General features: G+C 44.6%; 1 protein-coding gene across 1 annotated transcript; it reads left to right on the top strand.

Moving 5' to 3' along the window:
* Positions 1-7: 7 nt before the first annotated feature.
* On the top strand, positions 8-13,196 carry NPEPL1 (aminopeptidase like 1). Its single transcript, XM_066330921.1, has 12 exons — positions 8-162; positions 960-1,145; positions 2,301-2,471; positions 5,032-5,121; positions 5,773-5,854; positions 6,040-6,182; positions 6,755-6,832; positions 9,338-9,438; positions 10,121-10,244; positions 10,595-10,771; positions 11,412-11,522; positions 12,269-13,196. The coding sequence occupies exons 1-12, from the start codon at positions 13-15 to the stop codon at positions 12,425-12,427; spliced, it is 1,572 nt and encodes a 523-aa protein (XP_066187018.1). The 5' UTR covers positions 8-12; the 3' UTR covers positions 12,428-13,196.
* The last annotated feature ends 1,638 nt before the right edge of the window (positions 13,197-14,834 follow it).

Genomic DNA, 14,834 nt, shown 5'->3' with positions numbered 1-14,834 from the left:
CCGGGCAGGAAGATGGCGAACGTGCAGCTGGAGTTCCAGGCCAGCGCCGGCGAGGCGGACCCTCAGAGCCGCCCCGTGCTCGTGCTGGGGCAGCTGCACAACCTGCACCGCCTGCCCTGGGCGCAGCTGCGGGGGAAGCTGCAGCCGCGGGTCACCGAGGAGGTGAGGCCGCGCCGCGGGTCCGCGCCCCCTCAGAGCCCGGCGGCGGCCGCGTGTCCGCCCGGCCCGGCCGCCTCACGGAGCGGCCCCGGCCCCGAGCGCCGCCGTGCCCCGGGACACACCGAGCCGGGCCCAGCCTGTTGCTGCGGCGGCCAGCGCTTGTGCCCACCCGGGCCGGGGAAAGGCGCTTTGCCCTCCCGCAGGGAACCGGGGACGGCTACAGTGAGCGCTGAGAGCCCCTTCCCCGCCCGCCGCCGCCGCGGTGCGAGCTGCGGACCTGTTTGTGTAGCGGCGGTGATGGCTTGTGGTAGAATGATAAACGTTTTTTTGCACTGCGGCTTTTTAGGTCGCTGGATGTTTGGCAGGGGTTTTTATACGGGGCTCCCCAGTCTCTTAAGACAATATTTACCCTTCTTGGTTTTGTTTGTTTTTAATTAAATTGCTATGTGAAATAATAATTCGGAGCCAGTAAATCAGTCCTCCTATTTATCACTAGGAAAACTGTCTCAAGTTAAGAAAGCTCTGAACCTGCCTGTGCACTGAACGGTGTGGTTTCAGATTGTAATTCATACAGCTTAAAGGAGATGCTTGTAATGGAAAGCACGTTTATATTTTCTGGTTAACGAACGGGTTTGTCAAATTTCCTGTTTCTTTTCCCTCCAGATGTTGTTGTGCACAATCTCTTTGTTTCCAACACCTCACCCCCTGTCATTAAAAAGTGCCTAAATACACCAGGAGTGAGGTGGGAAGGAAAAAGCCTGGCACGGTCCTTTGTCTTTAAACCCTTCGTTTCTCCGCAGGTCTGGCAGTCGGCTCTGAGCACTCTGAATCCCAACCCCACGGACAGCTGTCCCCTGTACCTGAACTATGCCACGGTGGCCGCGCTGCCGTCCAGGGTCAGCCGGCACAACAGCCCGTCCGCGGCGCAGTTCATCACCCGCCTGGTCAGGAACTGCCTGCCAGGAGGGGTCAACAGATGCATTCTTGTAAGTGCCTCTCCAAACGCTTCTGCTGAAATGTCTGGCCAGTGGTTTTTTTTTTCTTGGCTTTGCCGGGTTGTAGCTGTCTCCAAGGAGACTGGACGTGGACGAGTTTGACTGATGTAATTACACCGACATGAGTGGGTTTGCACTGACATGTAGGCAAGGCCTGGCTGTAATGCCTCCTGCGTGCTCAAGCACATTAGGAAGAGGAAATTAAGGCTGGATTCGTATGGAACATCTTCAGCCAGGAATGCCCATGCAAAATGAGCCATTGGTGCATTTTCTAAACTGGGATTTGGGATGTCAGCACATGCTTCGGGAGACTGATGTAGCCTGAGTGGAGGGTGCCATGTCTGTATCACTGAACCCGTGAGAGGTGCCTTGCTTGTGTTCAGTGAGTTTTAAAAGTCTTGATGCAAATAATGCTCCAGTGTGAGTCCTTTATAGCACTAGCTCTCGGACTTCTTTGATCATCTTCTCTATGAGCCTGGTGAATTTATGTTTCTGTGGGTTCTCCAGTTAATATCAGATTTGTGGGTTCTTGGAGAAGACTCATACAGTCAGTGTAAGTGACAAAATTTAATAGTACTCTTCACTTGGGAAACGTATTTGCAAGAGTAGTAACTCTACTTGATTTTTAAATGTTTAGCTAAAACCTCTTTCCATTGGTAATTTCTATAACGAACTTCAGAAAAATAATCTACCTGTTAACAAACTTCTGGGTTAATATTAACCACATTCTCATGGAATTCCTGCCTTCACATTCTCATATAATTTCTGTCTTTGTTATATTCGTTTTTAGCACGTATTGGTGATTCCTGTGCCTTTTTTGGTCCTGATGTGTAGGCTAGCCTCTGTTAATTGCACTGGTGTAATTACAGCAGTCTCCAGCTCCTTTATAAGGATGAACTAATTCCAGAAGTGTAATTAATTTCCATGTGGGAAATGATCTGGGCCAGTTCACTGGGGTACTTTTCACACTTCCTCTCTGTCCATGCAAAACACGACGAAAAAGCTTGTCCTGACTCATAACTCAGTGATTTCCCACCACCTCCTTTTCTCCCCCTCTTCCCCAGTAAAACCCCAGGCAGCAGATCCTTTTTTTAAGTGCACCCTTGCACTCCTGGTGTTGTGTGACATGTTTTGCTGCTGTTGCAGATGGTGTGTGAGCGCTCTGAGGTCTTTGCCTCTGCCTGTGCCCTGGCCAGGGCCTTCCCCCTGTTCACACATCGCTCCAGCGCCTCCAGACGCACAGAGAAGAAAACTGTGACAGTGGAATTCTTCCTGGTTGGCCAAAACAACGGACCCATGGAAGTAGCCACGCTCAAAGTAAGATTTTGGGGGTGGTTTCTGCCATCTTTTCCTTCAGTTTGTTGCATGGGCAAGTGCATCAAGCTGCCTCTGGAATAGGTGTTGTATAATTATCTTAGCTCAGGGTTCCTTGAAGCTGATCAGCTCAAAGCATCTGTGAGTAGAAATACTGCAGCAGATGCTGAGGGTGTCATTCAGAATTTAGATTTCAGGGGTGGAAAACACCAAACAAACAGCACAAAGAAAATGTCTCCTCTCTCACCTGTATCACAGATCCAAACTCTGGTTTTAGCCTTTAATATTACACTGCTTTTTGTGTATGGGCTTCTCACTTTTTTTCTGCCCAGGCAAAAGTTGCGTGTGACTGTGCAGGTGAATATCACAGTGAAGTCACTAAAAGTCTCTTAACAGAGATCACATGTGGCCTCTGCTATTTCTGTCTGATGTACCTCTTAGGGTCTTGTTTCTGGCCACAGTTTTGCCAGAAAAACTCAGCCAAAGAAACAAAACAGCTTGGAGCTGAGCTGTATATGACAGTGAAATATGTCCAAGTCATCTTTCAGTGGCAGAAAATCAAAGGCTGTTTCCCTTGTTTGACTGTTACAGAGAGGAAACTCCACATCAGGTAGCTAACTGTTGGCATGCCAGGTCATTCCTCTTCAAGATCCATAAACTTAAAAGTTATTCCAAGGTTTGCAGTTAATCTGTGAGGGAACTCCCTGTTCAGTGCTCCAGGCTCTGTGCTTTAGTACAGATACTTCCTTAGCTGATCAGTCAGTGAGGTTCCAGAAATCCCTTGAAAGTTTTGGCAATGGATTTGACAAAGGATATGGTGTTGCTGCCTTTGAAATTCACAGAATTACAGCTTTAGGGCGTTGTTTTTTTTCAGTATCTTTTCCTCTGTGCTTCATGCTTGCTCTGTGAACTGATTTGGCCCCAGAAAATGGTGCCAGCCCCGTTTTCAGAAAGTGGCAAAGACAGGCGTGCTGAGAGTACAACTCTTGATCACTCCGTTTTTCCATGCCCCAAATCAGAAAAAGCATAGCTGGTGTCAAAAATAGTTCCTTCAGATAGGTAGATTCCAAACCACTTGGGTTATTTTTAACTAAAAAACAAAGCTGCAATTATTTCTACCTCCTGTTTTTTCCCCTTGATGTCAATGCCAAAAATATTACTGGCTTCCTCTTAGCTGAGTTTGCACCCCTTAAATTCAACCAGCACCAGACAGCTAAAGCAGAGCATGGATGAGGCATGTGGTAGGACATTTTTATCTAAACCTCTCCTTTGGCATGTTGTATTTTACACCTACTGCATTGTACAGGGTATTTTATGGTGAGGACTAGCAGGGATTGTCAGAGCTTAGCAAGGCACTTATTAAAGGCTGCCATTTTTCAGGTTCTCTGGAGCACTCTGGAAATACAAACACAGGCACAGCTTGTTTCTGGAAGTCCTGCTGCCCCCCTGAGGCTTGGCCATGGGGTTAGAGCACCACCTTTTACCTGCATAGCCCTAGCAGGGAATCACTCCAGACAGAGCTTGGCTCCTGAAGGAGGTCCTTACCCCTTTAGGGACAGTAAAGCAATCAGAAGTAATTGCAGGGAATTGGGCACCACTCCAAAGCAAGCCAAGGTTTAGGAGTGTGCTGGGATACAAATGTATGGAATCCTTAGGCTGGTCTGGCCAAGCCAAACTTCAGGTCCCTGAGCACGAGTGAGTGTCCAACACCTCAGATTCCTGTGAAACCCATCTTGACTCGCCCTTGTGCCGTGTGTGGTCCTCAGTGTAGTTGTGGCTACTGGAAAGCTTGCACAAAGTTTCCTTCCTCGAGGTCCTACAGCTTCAAGTTGTTAGTTCGTGAGAGTTAAAAGTTGAAGCTTGATGTCTGGTGTCTTCATGGTCCTTTTTTTGCCAGGAGGATCCTTCTGTAAGGAAACAGCTCTGGCTGCTGGACCATTTTGATTCTGTCCCCTCTTAAATAAGTTTTTGCTCAGTCAGTCAGGTGAGGGTCAGTCCATTTTGCCCCAGAAATCAGGAAACAGTGCATGTTTTACACAAACATGAAATATTCCAGTTTCCCCGTGGGCCTGCCATACAGAACATCTCACAGCAGTAATCTTTATTGCCTTCAACCACTCTGCCTGCCCTTTACAAACTCTGCAGTTTCCCATGTTGCAGATTACACAATCCCTGCAGGTTTCCAACCCCAGCAGCCCATAAGCTCATTGTGACTTCCTGAATTAGCTTCCTCTTATCTTTCTTTCCTCCACCTCACTTTGCCTTCTTGGTCTCACTTTGACAGTGGAGAAAGACACTAATTTTCCAATTTTTCTACCCCTTTTGCTGGGTGAAGGAATACAGAAAATGAAAGCATGTAGAAAAATACAAAGACTAATGGTTAGCTTGGCTGACACTGTTTAACTGTGCAGTGCCTGCGGCGGTGGCAGTTAAGCATTAACGTGCTGCAGGGGAACCACACATGGCTGGCTGCAGAGGAACCAGTGGTGTTGGCTGCAGAGGGATAAATACAAAGCTGTGCCAGGCCCCTTCCCTTCTCAGGTGTCCCTCTTGTTGTTGGCAGTGCCTGGCCAGTGCCACCGAGGGTGTCCGGCTGGCCGCGCGCATCGTGGACACGCCGTGCAACGAGATGAACACCGACAACTTCCTGGAGGTTGGTGATGCACCTGAGGAGTGACAGCTGCTAACTGGGAGTGCAGACTGCAGTAATCAAACCCCAGTGCTGCTGCCTCGCAGGGAAAGCTGTGTGGCAGCAGCAGCCAGAAAATCAAACTGAGGTGCTCAGGCTCTGCCTTTGGCCTTTCACATTTCGTAGAACTGTGCAGAGATGGAAGGAGGCAGAGTTTACAGCTTGGAGTAGGGCACTGGGAAGCTGAGGAAATGAGTTCTTCATTTGGTCATGGCACTGGAATCTTGTCTTAAACCTGATGGTGACCAGAGTTACTGGAATTATGGGACAGTTGACACGTTTCCAAATGAGCTTTATCATAAAGATCTGGAAAGCTTTTGAGAATGAAATATTCCTGTCCTATTACATCATGATCCAGTTGTCCTTTACCTCAGAAGATTTCTTTTACTGGCAGAGCCTAAAGGTCAAATTTATATTTCATGCCATAGTAAGTCAAGGATGTGTCAGTGGAATTAGGCCATCAGAAAAGCAGCACCACTCCCAAAATTGTGAATGTTTGTATGTGTGTGCATGCAAAAATCACAAAAACTCCTTAACTGGGTACCCATTTGTGTGGAAAGGCAAAAATGTGTCCTGATGATTGACTGACGGTGTCCTTTTTTCTGAATTATTAAGGAAATCAAAAAGGTTGGCAAGGATCTTGGGATTACTCCTACCATTATCCGAGATGAGGAGCTGAAAGAGAGAGGCTTTGGAGGTACATCTTGTTGAGTATTCCACTTTTTCCCTAGCAGATGACTGGAATGTTTTGCCATCTCCATTGTAATGTTTCATTTGCGCATTTTTGAAACCTTTATTTATTGCCCATAGTATTCCAAGGAAATACCCACAGGGGCTCCCTGTAGTCTTTCTTCCCCACAGATTCAATTCTCTGTTTTCCAGGTATCTATGGAGTTGGAAAGGCAGCTCTGCATCCTCCAGCCTTGGCAGTTCTCAGTCACACTCCAGATGGTGCCACACAGACCATTGCCTGGGTGGGCAAAGGTATTGTGTATGACACTGGAGGACTCAGCATCAAGGGAAAGGTACAGAAACACTGGATCTGCAGCTGCCTTTGCTTACACTGTTGTTTTCTGATGAAAGCAGTTCACATAATGTCTGTAGGAAACAAAAGGACCTTTTTATTGAGTTAAATGCTTGATCTGTTGTCATCCATATGGGCACAAAATATCAGGGGAGAAGACCAAATGGGATTCAAGCACCACTACACAACAACTCAATGGCAACATGATATTTTGCCCTTTAAATGTTGCCTGCTGAAAGGCAGAAAGTAGGAACAAAAATGTTTAATTTCTGGTTTCAAAGATAGAACCAAAGCCCACTGGAGTTGGCCTCAGTGTGAAACTTATAAGCAACGTTTTTCTTTTTTACTTTCCTAACAGTTTAGCAGCCCAGGTTTAATATTTTTTGGTTTCATGACCAGATCCACCAATAAGCAGAGGCTCATGTTCCTTGTTTGTGTTGTTGACAGCTGAGCACTGTCAAAACCAGAGTCTCAGAAGCATCAGAAACACTGGTTCTAGCTGACATGACTGTGAAATTCTCTTTCAAAGACAAAAAAAGAAAAAAAAAAAGATCTATGGTTCTGTTTAAACAGACTACTATGCCTGGAATGAAACGAGACTGTGGTGGAGCAGCTGCTATTTTGGGTGCCTTCAAAGCCACTGTAAAGCAAGTAAGTAAAATGTGTTAATTGATATCTTGTATCCCAGCACTGCCAAGGAGCTTGGATTTATTCCCAGAGACAGAAGCCTGTCTAATCCTGAAGTTCTGACCTGCCTCTGCTCTTAGTGAGCTCGAGCCACTCTGCTCTTTCTCCTGTTCCAGGAAAATATTTCACATCTTTACTGGGATCTTGAGAATTGTGAGAAATTCCTTGAGTGCTGGCTGGTTTTTTTTTAAGGGTCTTCCTTGAATTTCAGGGTTTGTTCTGTGGACTGAGTGGTTTCTAGTTCCTTGAATCAGGTCTATACTTGAGTTATCCAGTGCTGATTTTGTTTAAGCTGTGGGATTTGGGGCAGCTGTTGTCACCTTAGCAAAGAAGGGGATGAGTGACTCTGGGATATGAAGTCTTTCTATATTCCAAATCCTGTGCCAGGTCTAATATTAACCTGGTGGGGAAATAGCAGCTCTAGTGTCATCAGGAGCTGCTTGTTGGGTTGCTTCTGTGGTCAGAAAGTAGTGGGGGAGCTGAGAAGAAGCCAGGTATTGAAATATGAAGAATTACAAATATTCCTATTGCAATTTAACTGTGCAAACTGGGGAAAAGTGGCTGCTGCCAATAAAACTCTGCCCTCTCCACAAATCCAGGGACTGAGTCTTGCTGACAGAGCAGCTATTGCCTCCAAGGAGTATCCAAAGTTCAAAAAATATTTACTGCTGCAGATTAATGCATAGATCTGATGGATGCTTTGTCCAGGGGCTGATCAGTGCCAAATTCCCATTTCTCAATAGTCTAGCTCTGTGCCTTGGCCCTAACAGCATGTTTGATGTGGAAAGATTGTAAACTTCACAGTTATCTGCTGAGAATTAAAATTAAAAACAGATTGTGAGCTGCATCTCGGGCAGAATAACTACCTTGCATAACTAAATCCTTCAGAAAGTTATGTCAGAGGTCTGCAAGGGACAAAAGCTGGAATGTGCTGCTTTGGGAGACTTTGGGATAGCCACGGATGGGGAACATCCTTTCAGTGGTTCAGTTCTTGTTCCCAGAGCAGTTTTGTGTGTGACTGTCTGCATGGAGAGAAGTTCCATTCCCAGTCCCAGCAGATGTGAGCACAAGTGATCTGTCAGTCCATACACAATTACTGCAACAGTGAATAAACTGCCAGAGATGTGTTCGGACAAACTGAGCGTGGAGGAATCTCCATATGCATTTATGTGTAAAAATGAAAGAATGAACTCACTGCTTAATTTTACTTGTGTGAGAAGGCCTGTAAATTACATCCCTGCAGAAAATGTGTTTGGAGAGGCAGTGAGAAGAATTTATTGTTACTGTTTCAAGGTTTTGGGTTTTTTTAATCCTTCTAAGAATAAAAGAAAGGTGGAAGAGGTTTCATTGAGCGATGCTTTGTCACAGAGACTGAAGTGGGAAATGTGTGTTGGATAGAAGGCTCAGTGGGATGAGGGACAGAGGTTGTTTTCCATCTTCATAAAATATCTGCCTGCATGCTGTTCAACATGTACCCAACATGATTTTAAAAGGCTTTGGATGGCAAAATTAAACAAGTGATTTTTCCTAGAAAGATGCATTTCCTCCATTGTGTGCTTTCCAGCACAAGGGAGAAGAGAAAAACATTGGCTTAAATTTTTGATTTCTTTCTTGTTAACATGATCCTGCATGTTAACATAGTGAACCCTGCTTTTGAAGAGCTGCAGGCAGAATGAGGTTCAGAAAAAGGCAACTGATACTGGAAATAGATTTTCACTTTTTGACAGTAGATTAACAACATGTCTCTCTTGGAGGAGAAAAATCCCGTGCAGTGCAGTGAGACTCTGTGAATAGTTGGGTCATGGAGGGAAGGTCCATCTCCAGCAATGCTGTTTGCTCACCAGCTGGGCTAGAAACTGGAATTATTTTCTGCCTTCTAAATGCTGCCTGTTGTTTTGAAATGTTTTGATTTATGCCTTTGCCCTTTAGACTTCAGAATATGAGCTGATTCAGCAAGCCCAGATTTCTTCAGCCACAGACTTTTATCAAGAGATTAAAACTGGCCCAGGTTTTCCCCCAGAATTTGATGTTGTTGAGGTTAACCATCCCAGTTAAGGAGGAACAATGTTTTCATTTGTTAAATGCTGCTGACTCCCTGTGTGTTCCTAGAATCCCTCCACACAATACAACTGCTGTATAAATAACAGAATCATCATCCATCTGAAAATACCATCCATAACCACACAGGCACTTGACTTTAAAACAAAATTAAAACATTATGAGATAAACCAGAATAGAGGAGGCTAAGGGAAAAAAAAAAAAAGTTTAAAAGTGCTGTGTGCCTCCCAGCGAAAATGACACATTTTAAAAAACCCAACTAACACCCACCCACCTGTCCAAAAGCCCCACCAGATTTCCTTTGAAAATTGTAGTGTTGCTGTCAAGAAATCTTAATCCCTCACTGATTTCAGTCCCAATAAATCAGCTTGATGTGAATCAAAAGCCATTTCTCCCCTCTGGTTGTTACAGGGGTTTAAGGACAATCTTCATGCCGTTTTTTGTCTGGCTGAGAACGCAGTGGGACCACGTGCAACAAGACCTGATGACATTCATGTTCTTTACTCTGGAAAGTAAGATTGTATCTATCCCTTTCCCATAAACAGAACAAACGTCGTTTTTCTATTAATTTGAGAGCCATGCAGATTGTGAAGCTGTCCCTAAATCAGCTTCCCTAAACATTGATAATTGCATTTCAGACAGCTATAGTCTTGAGTATAGCAATGAGTTTTAAGTGTGCTTAGATTTTCCTGTGGGGTATCTAAATATGCATCAAAATACGTATATATCATGAGGTGCACTTCTCTTAAAACACTCAGATTTAGATGGTTTTGGTAGTAAAACCAGTTTTCTGTGTCCATCTGCAGCTGCACCATGTGGCAAAGCAGCAAAGACAGGCCACCAATGGATCAGAATCTCTTTTAAGGACAGATGTTACTTCTTTGGCAGTAATTTGTAGAATCCCAGCAAGATTCTGGGACAATAAGATATATATATATATATAAAAAATACAATAAGATGTCTTAGTTGTTTCTGATAAAAACACAGGCTCAACAAGCAGAGCCTGCCACAAGGGCAGGGCTGTCATGTCCCTTTTCCTTGTGTGCTCTGTCTGGATGCTTGGAGCTGGGGAACAGCAGCCCTGCAGACTTGCAGAGAGAAGCCCATGAGGTCTGAGGTATTCTAGTCCAGACAGGTGAGTCCTGACTTCCATCCTGGAGCACTCCAGGCTGACATGGGCTCTCTTCCTCCCAGAACTGTGGAAATCAACAACACTGATGCAGAAGGTCGCCTGATCCTGGCTGATGGAGTCGCTTACGCCTGCAAGGACCTTGGAGCTGACATCATTCTGGATATGGCCACTCTTACTGGAGCTCAGGTACAACATTTGACATTTACAGCTCAGTTTCTTTTCTGGTCTTTGTGCAACGTTTTTGCTTCTGCATGCTTAAATTAAAAGGGGTGTTCTGATGACATCAGCAGCTGATGTAAGCAGGTCAGTGCTCCATGTTTGCAATTCGATTTATAATTACCAGAACTGATTGTTAATTGTGATCAGGATTTTCTTGTCCATGAAGTGGCTTCCATTTCAAGTTACACACAGAGTGGTACAGGGGTACAAATTTAACACTATTACTTTCTAGCATCTGTTCCTGTTTTATACAAGGTTATATTGATGAGCAGTGGTGGAAGGTGACTTCTTCCTGATTTTGTTCTTTACCTCACCAGGGAATTGCTACAGGAAAATACCATGCTGCTGTCCTTACCAATAATGAAGAGTGGGAAAAGGCTTGTGTTAAAGCTGGCAGGAACTGTGGAGACTTGGTGCATCCTCTGGTGTACTGCCCTGAGCTGCACTTCAGTGAATTTACCTCTGCTGTAGCTGATATGAAGAACTCTGTAGCAGTAAGATTTATTCTTTCTTACTTACATAAAAATGGGTGTTTTCTAGACAGTGAGCTGGCCTGCTGAAAGCTCTTCATGGGAGCACCTTTTAGAAATGGCCCACATTGTCCTTCAGGGTCTTTCACCTGGGGCTGTCACTTTTAAACAGGATGATCTGCTGCAAAGGTATTTTTTGGGCTGCTTGCCTATTAAACATGGCCCTAAATGAATGCTGAATTCCTAGATGGAGAACTTTTTAGTAAATCAAGATGGGCATTCCTCAGATCATACATCACCAGCAGAGAAAGTAGCTGGGAGTGCAGAAACCAGGAAACTGAGGATGGAGGCCTCGGAATTGCTGCAGCTGTTTTGCTGCATTTGAGAGCTGCAGTGTGCAGTGAGGTTCCAAAAGCACTGCAGACAGGAGTGTGGGCAGAAGAGGAACTGAGCAGGGCCACACTGCTCTTAGGGTCTAAGTCAAGGATTTACAGTTGAGTTGGTTTGTAAGATTGTTTTAGGGCCGTTCATTAGGCTTTGAACGAGATTTGTCTTTCCTCTAGGCAGAATGAACCACTTACAGTTTCTTTGCTTGCGAGACCAACTCTATTTTTATCAACAAATGTTTATTTACTCAACAACTCCATATTTATTGCTCCCACAGGACAGAGACAATACCCCGAGCTCCTGTGCTGGGCTCTTCATTGCCTCTCACATCGGCTTCGACTGGCCTGGGGTGTGGGTGCACATCGACATCGCTGCTCCCGTGCATGCTGTGAGTGTTCCTGCCCCTCCCTGGGCACACAGCCTGGGGAAACACACCTGCTGCTGCCTGCAGCACCTCTGGGCTTGTGTCCATCCAGTGTAGAGGGACAGAAATACCTGGGGAAAGTCTTTTAGAAAAGCACTGACTCGTCTCTGTTGCAAGTTTCTTGGTTTGGTGGTTTCATCTGTTCGTATTTTTTCATGTTGGTTTTAAAATATTCTAACAGCCACTTTAATCAGTGACATCTTTATCATTGTGAGCATTGACAACTTGCCTGGTCTCCGTTCATGGCAGTAGTCCCAGCCTTCCATTTTCAACCATGTTGTTTTAAGATGATTGACCAGAACTGATCATCCTTCCAAAAATATGTTCCCTCTTGGAGATTTTCTCTCCTCCCTTTGGTGGAACTTGTGTAGTTTTTTTTCCTAAAAACCAAGCCAATTCACTCCACTTGCTTCTTTTTTTCTAAACCCAGTTTATTCAGCTCATATTCCAAATCCATGCTCAGGCTGGTTGGGAGATCCCCTGCCCTGAACAACACTGGCCTCCCTCCACCCACAAGTCAGTGGGAGCTCTGTTCTCATGTGTTGACTTAATGCAGCTGGGCCAGATTCCAGTGGCCCTGAGGATTCAGCAGCACAGAGCAGGGCTTGGCTGTGGCTGCTGACCACCACAGCTCTCGTTGGATGAGCAGCCAAATCAACACTTGCCCAAATCCTCCGAGTGTGAGCTGAGCGGTTTTGGTTTTGTTCTAGGGCGAGCGAGCTACTGGCTATGGCGTGGCTTTGCTGCTGTCCCTGTTTGGAGGAGCCTCTGAAGACCCTTTGCTGAACCTGGTGTCTCCCCTGGGGTGCAATGGGGACTCTCCCCCTGAGGAGATGGAGAGGGACTCCAAGAGACGGCGCCTGGTTTGACGTGCCCCAGCCCTGCTGGGCTCTGGGGTTACCTCACTTTGCACTGATCTGTTCTCAAGCAATGAAATGTCACACGTCAGAAATCGCCCGTGTTCCTTTTTTTTTTTTTTTTTTTTTACTATCATGATTAAGATGTATTACTTGTTTCTGATAAAAACAGCCTGATGTATTGTTTAGTTTGGGGTTATTTTTTTCTTTTTTAAATTATTGGTGCACACAGTTGCTGAACAATATCAGTGGTGCAGAGTCCAGGCTCAACTAACTGTATCAGGAAGAGGCCACGTCCTCCTTTGAGCTCCTCACAAAACCTAACTAAGTGCATTAATGCATGAGAAGCTCCCTCTAGTCTGAAGAAGCAACTGCAGCTATTGCTTACAAAGCCTTCTGAACTACTTATTATATGTGAGGTTTTATCAAACATTTCTGCAGGCCCCACTACATCTCAGAACACAGGACAAGGGGAAAAACTCTGTAGACTTGGCTTATTCAGCAACGACTTAGCTTAGCAGCAAAGGAGATGAGATGAGGAAAGGCCTATAGTTTTAATAAGGTGCTGTTTCCGCATGTTTTAATGTTCTTCTGACCAGTAAAATCAGCAAGGGTTCAGAACATATCTCTGTGTAATTGTTTCACATACAAATTACAGAATGTATTCATGTTAAATGAGGAAAACAATAGAGGGACTGTGATTGAGTAAAATCGGTTTACAAAGCAGAGTGGCTTCTTGCCACTTAATAAATTTATTATTATTAAAGAAGCTTACATATCCCATGTGGTGTTTTGTGGTGTTATTTACATTTCTGAGAACACTGAGTGCTCCAAAACTTTGTGTACAACATCATTACCCTGTTCACATTCCTTTTCCCAGCACTCAGGGCTGAGAGAGGAACAGCTTGCAGCTTTGGGGCAGTTCTGCAGAACTTTGTGATTCACCTCATTTGATTCAGCAGCACTCAGGGATGCTCAGTGTGAGTTTCTGTACAAGCCACAGGGAGCTTCCAGGCACTGGTTTGGCTGGGACTGCCACAGGAAGTGACTGTGCCCAGCTGATGTCATGGCAGTGACAGGGCTGGGAACAGGGAGACCAAGTCCCTGTCCTGGGGCTCCAGCTTCAGCCTTTGGAAGCATTTCCTGGCCCCAGCAGCATCAGTGGTGAGAAATTCCCCCTGGGCTGGTTTGCAGATCAAGGCAAGCTGAGCTGTGAGGGACTGTCCCTATTGAGGGGATCTCTGGAGAACTGGTCTTGGTTTTAGCTGGAGTTCCAGCACTGAGAGACACCAAGAGTCTTTTTGATTAAAGACTTCTTGGAAAGCAGAATGCAGAAGGGAGAAGGAACAGGTCTCATCCTGATTGTGTGGCCCTATTTAACAGACAAAATGTAACTAAAAAAACCCACAGAACCCCAGAACTTCATTACTTCCTGTATTTGTTTCTCCCTTGCTATTCTGGCTCCCTGGTCCCACTTGAGTTTTAAGAAATCTGAATCTGGGTGAGTTCTGCCTTTGGTCATTCTTAACACTTGGTATAAAGCACTACCTGGCACCAGGAACTGCTGTGGGGAATGTGTTGATGAAGTTATTTTTATTACAGACTCGGCATTGAAGCAAATAGCAACATGTTCTAATTTCAGTGCTCTGAGATCATCCTCAATCTCCATTTTGTAGAAGTATTCTTCAAATTAATCAATTCTAATTTTGAAATGTAGTGTTTTGTCAGATTTTTACATAAAAAGTAGCCTGTGGCTTTGTGGCACGAGGCTCAGTTCTGATGTTACTCACTGACAACAGAGAAGTTTGATTTTGATGGCTGATTATCATATTCTTCAATTTTGCTGTGTCTCAAGGCATATAATTCTGCTGGATTTAATTTGGAAAGCACTTAATAGAAGTTATTTGTAAAATTAAGTACCTCATATTAAAAAAATCTATTAAGAAAAACCTGAAGAGCAAATGAGATGTTCGGAAAATCAAAACCTGAAAACCAGCTGAAGTTTGCTAAAGGACATAAAATTAATTAATTCAACACCTAATAATAAAAAAGTCTGACACTTCCTATGTATCAAAGATACAAAATAAAAATCAAGGCTCCTTCTTTCAAATCTGTAATAAAATCCCTTGCCATCCCTCATGCACATTATTACTTCCTTCTGTTTTGATAAAAGATTTATTCTCCAGAGCACAAGCTTTGGACCTACACAAGACAGTGATTTGTGAGCTGCATGTGCCAAATAAATGATTCTCTTTCACAGAGCTTGCACTGGGATCATTCCCATTAAGCTCACAATGTTTCTTTGCCCTTAATAAGTAGAATTTCAATTCCTTTGGTTTACTCTCGTATTTCTGGGTGCTGGACAATTTTAACTCCATGTTTTTGCCCCAAAGAATCCTGGTGTGAGATCAGGATTTTA

Source organism: Sylvia atricapilla, chromosome 16 (assembly GCF_009819655.1).
Source record: "Sylvia atricapilla isolate bSylAtr1 chromosome 16, bSylAtr1.pri, whole genome shotgun sequence".
Taxonomy (NCBI): Eukaryota; Metazoa; Chordata; class Aves; order Passeriformes; family Sylviidae; genus Sylvia; species Sylvia atricapilla.
Note: the sequence above shows the minus strand (reverse complement) of the source record. Positions and strands in the feature narration are given on the sequence as shown.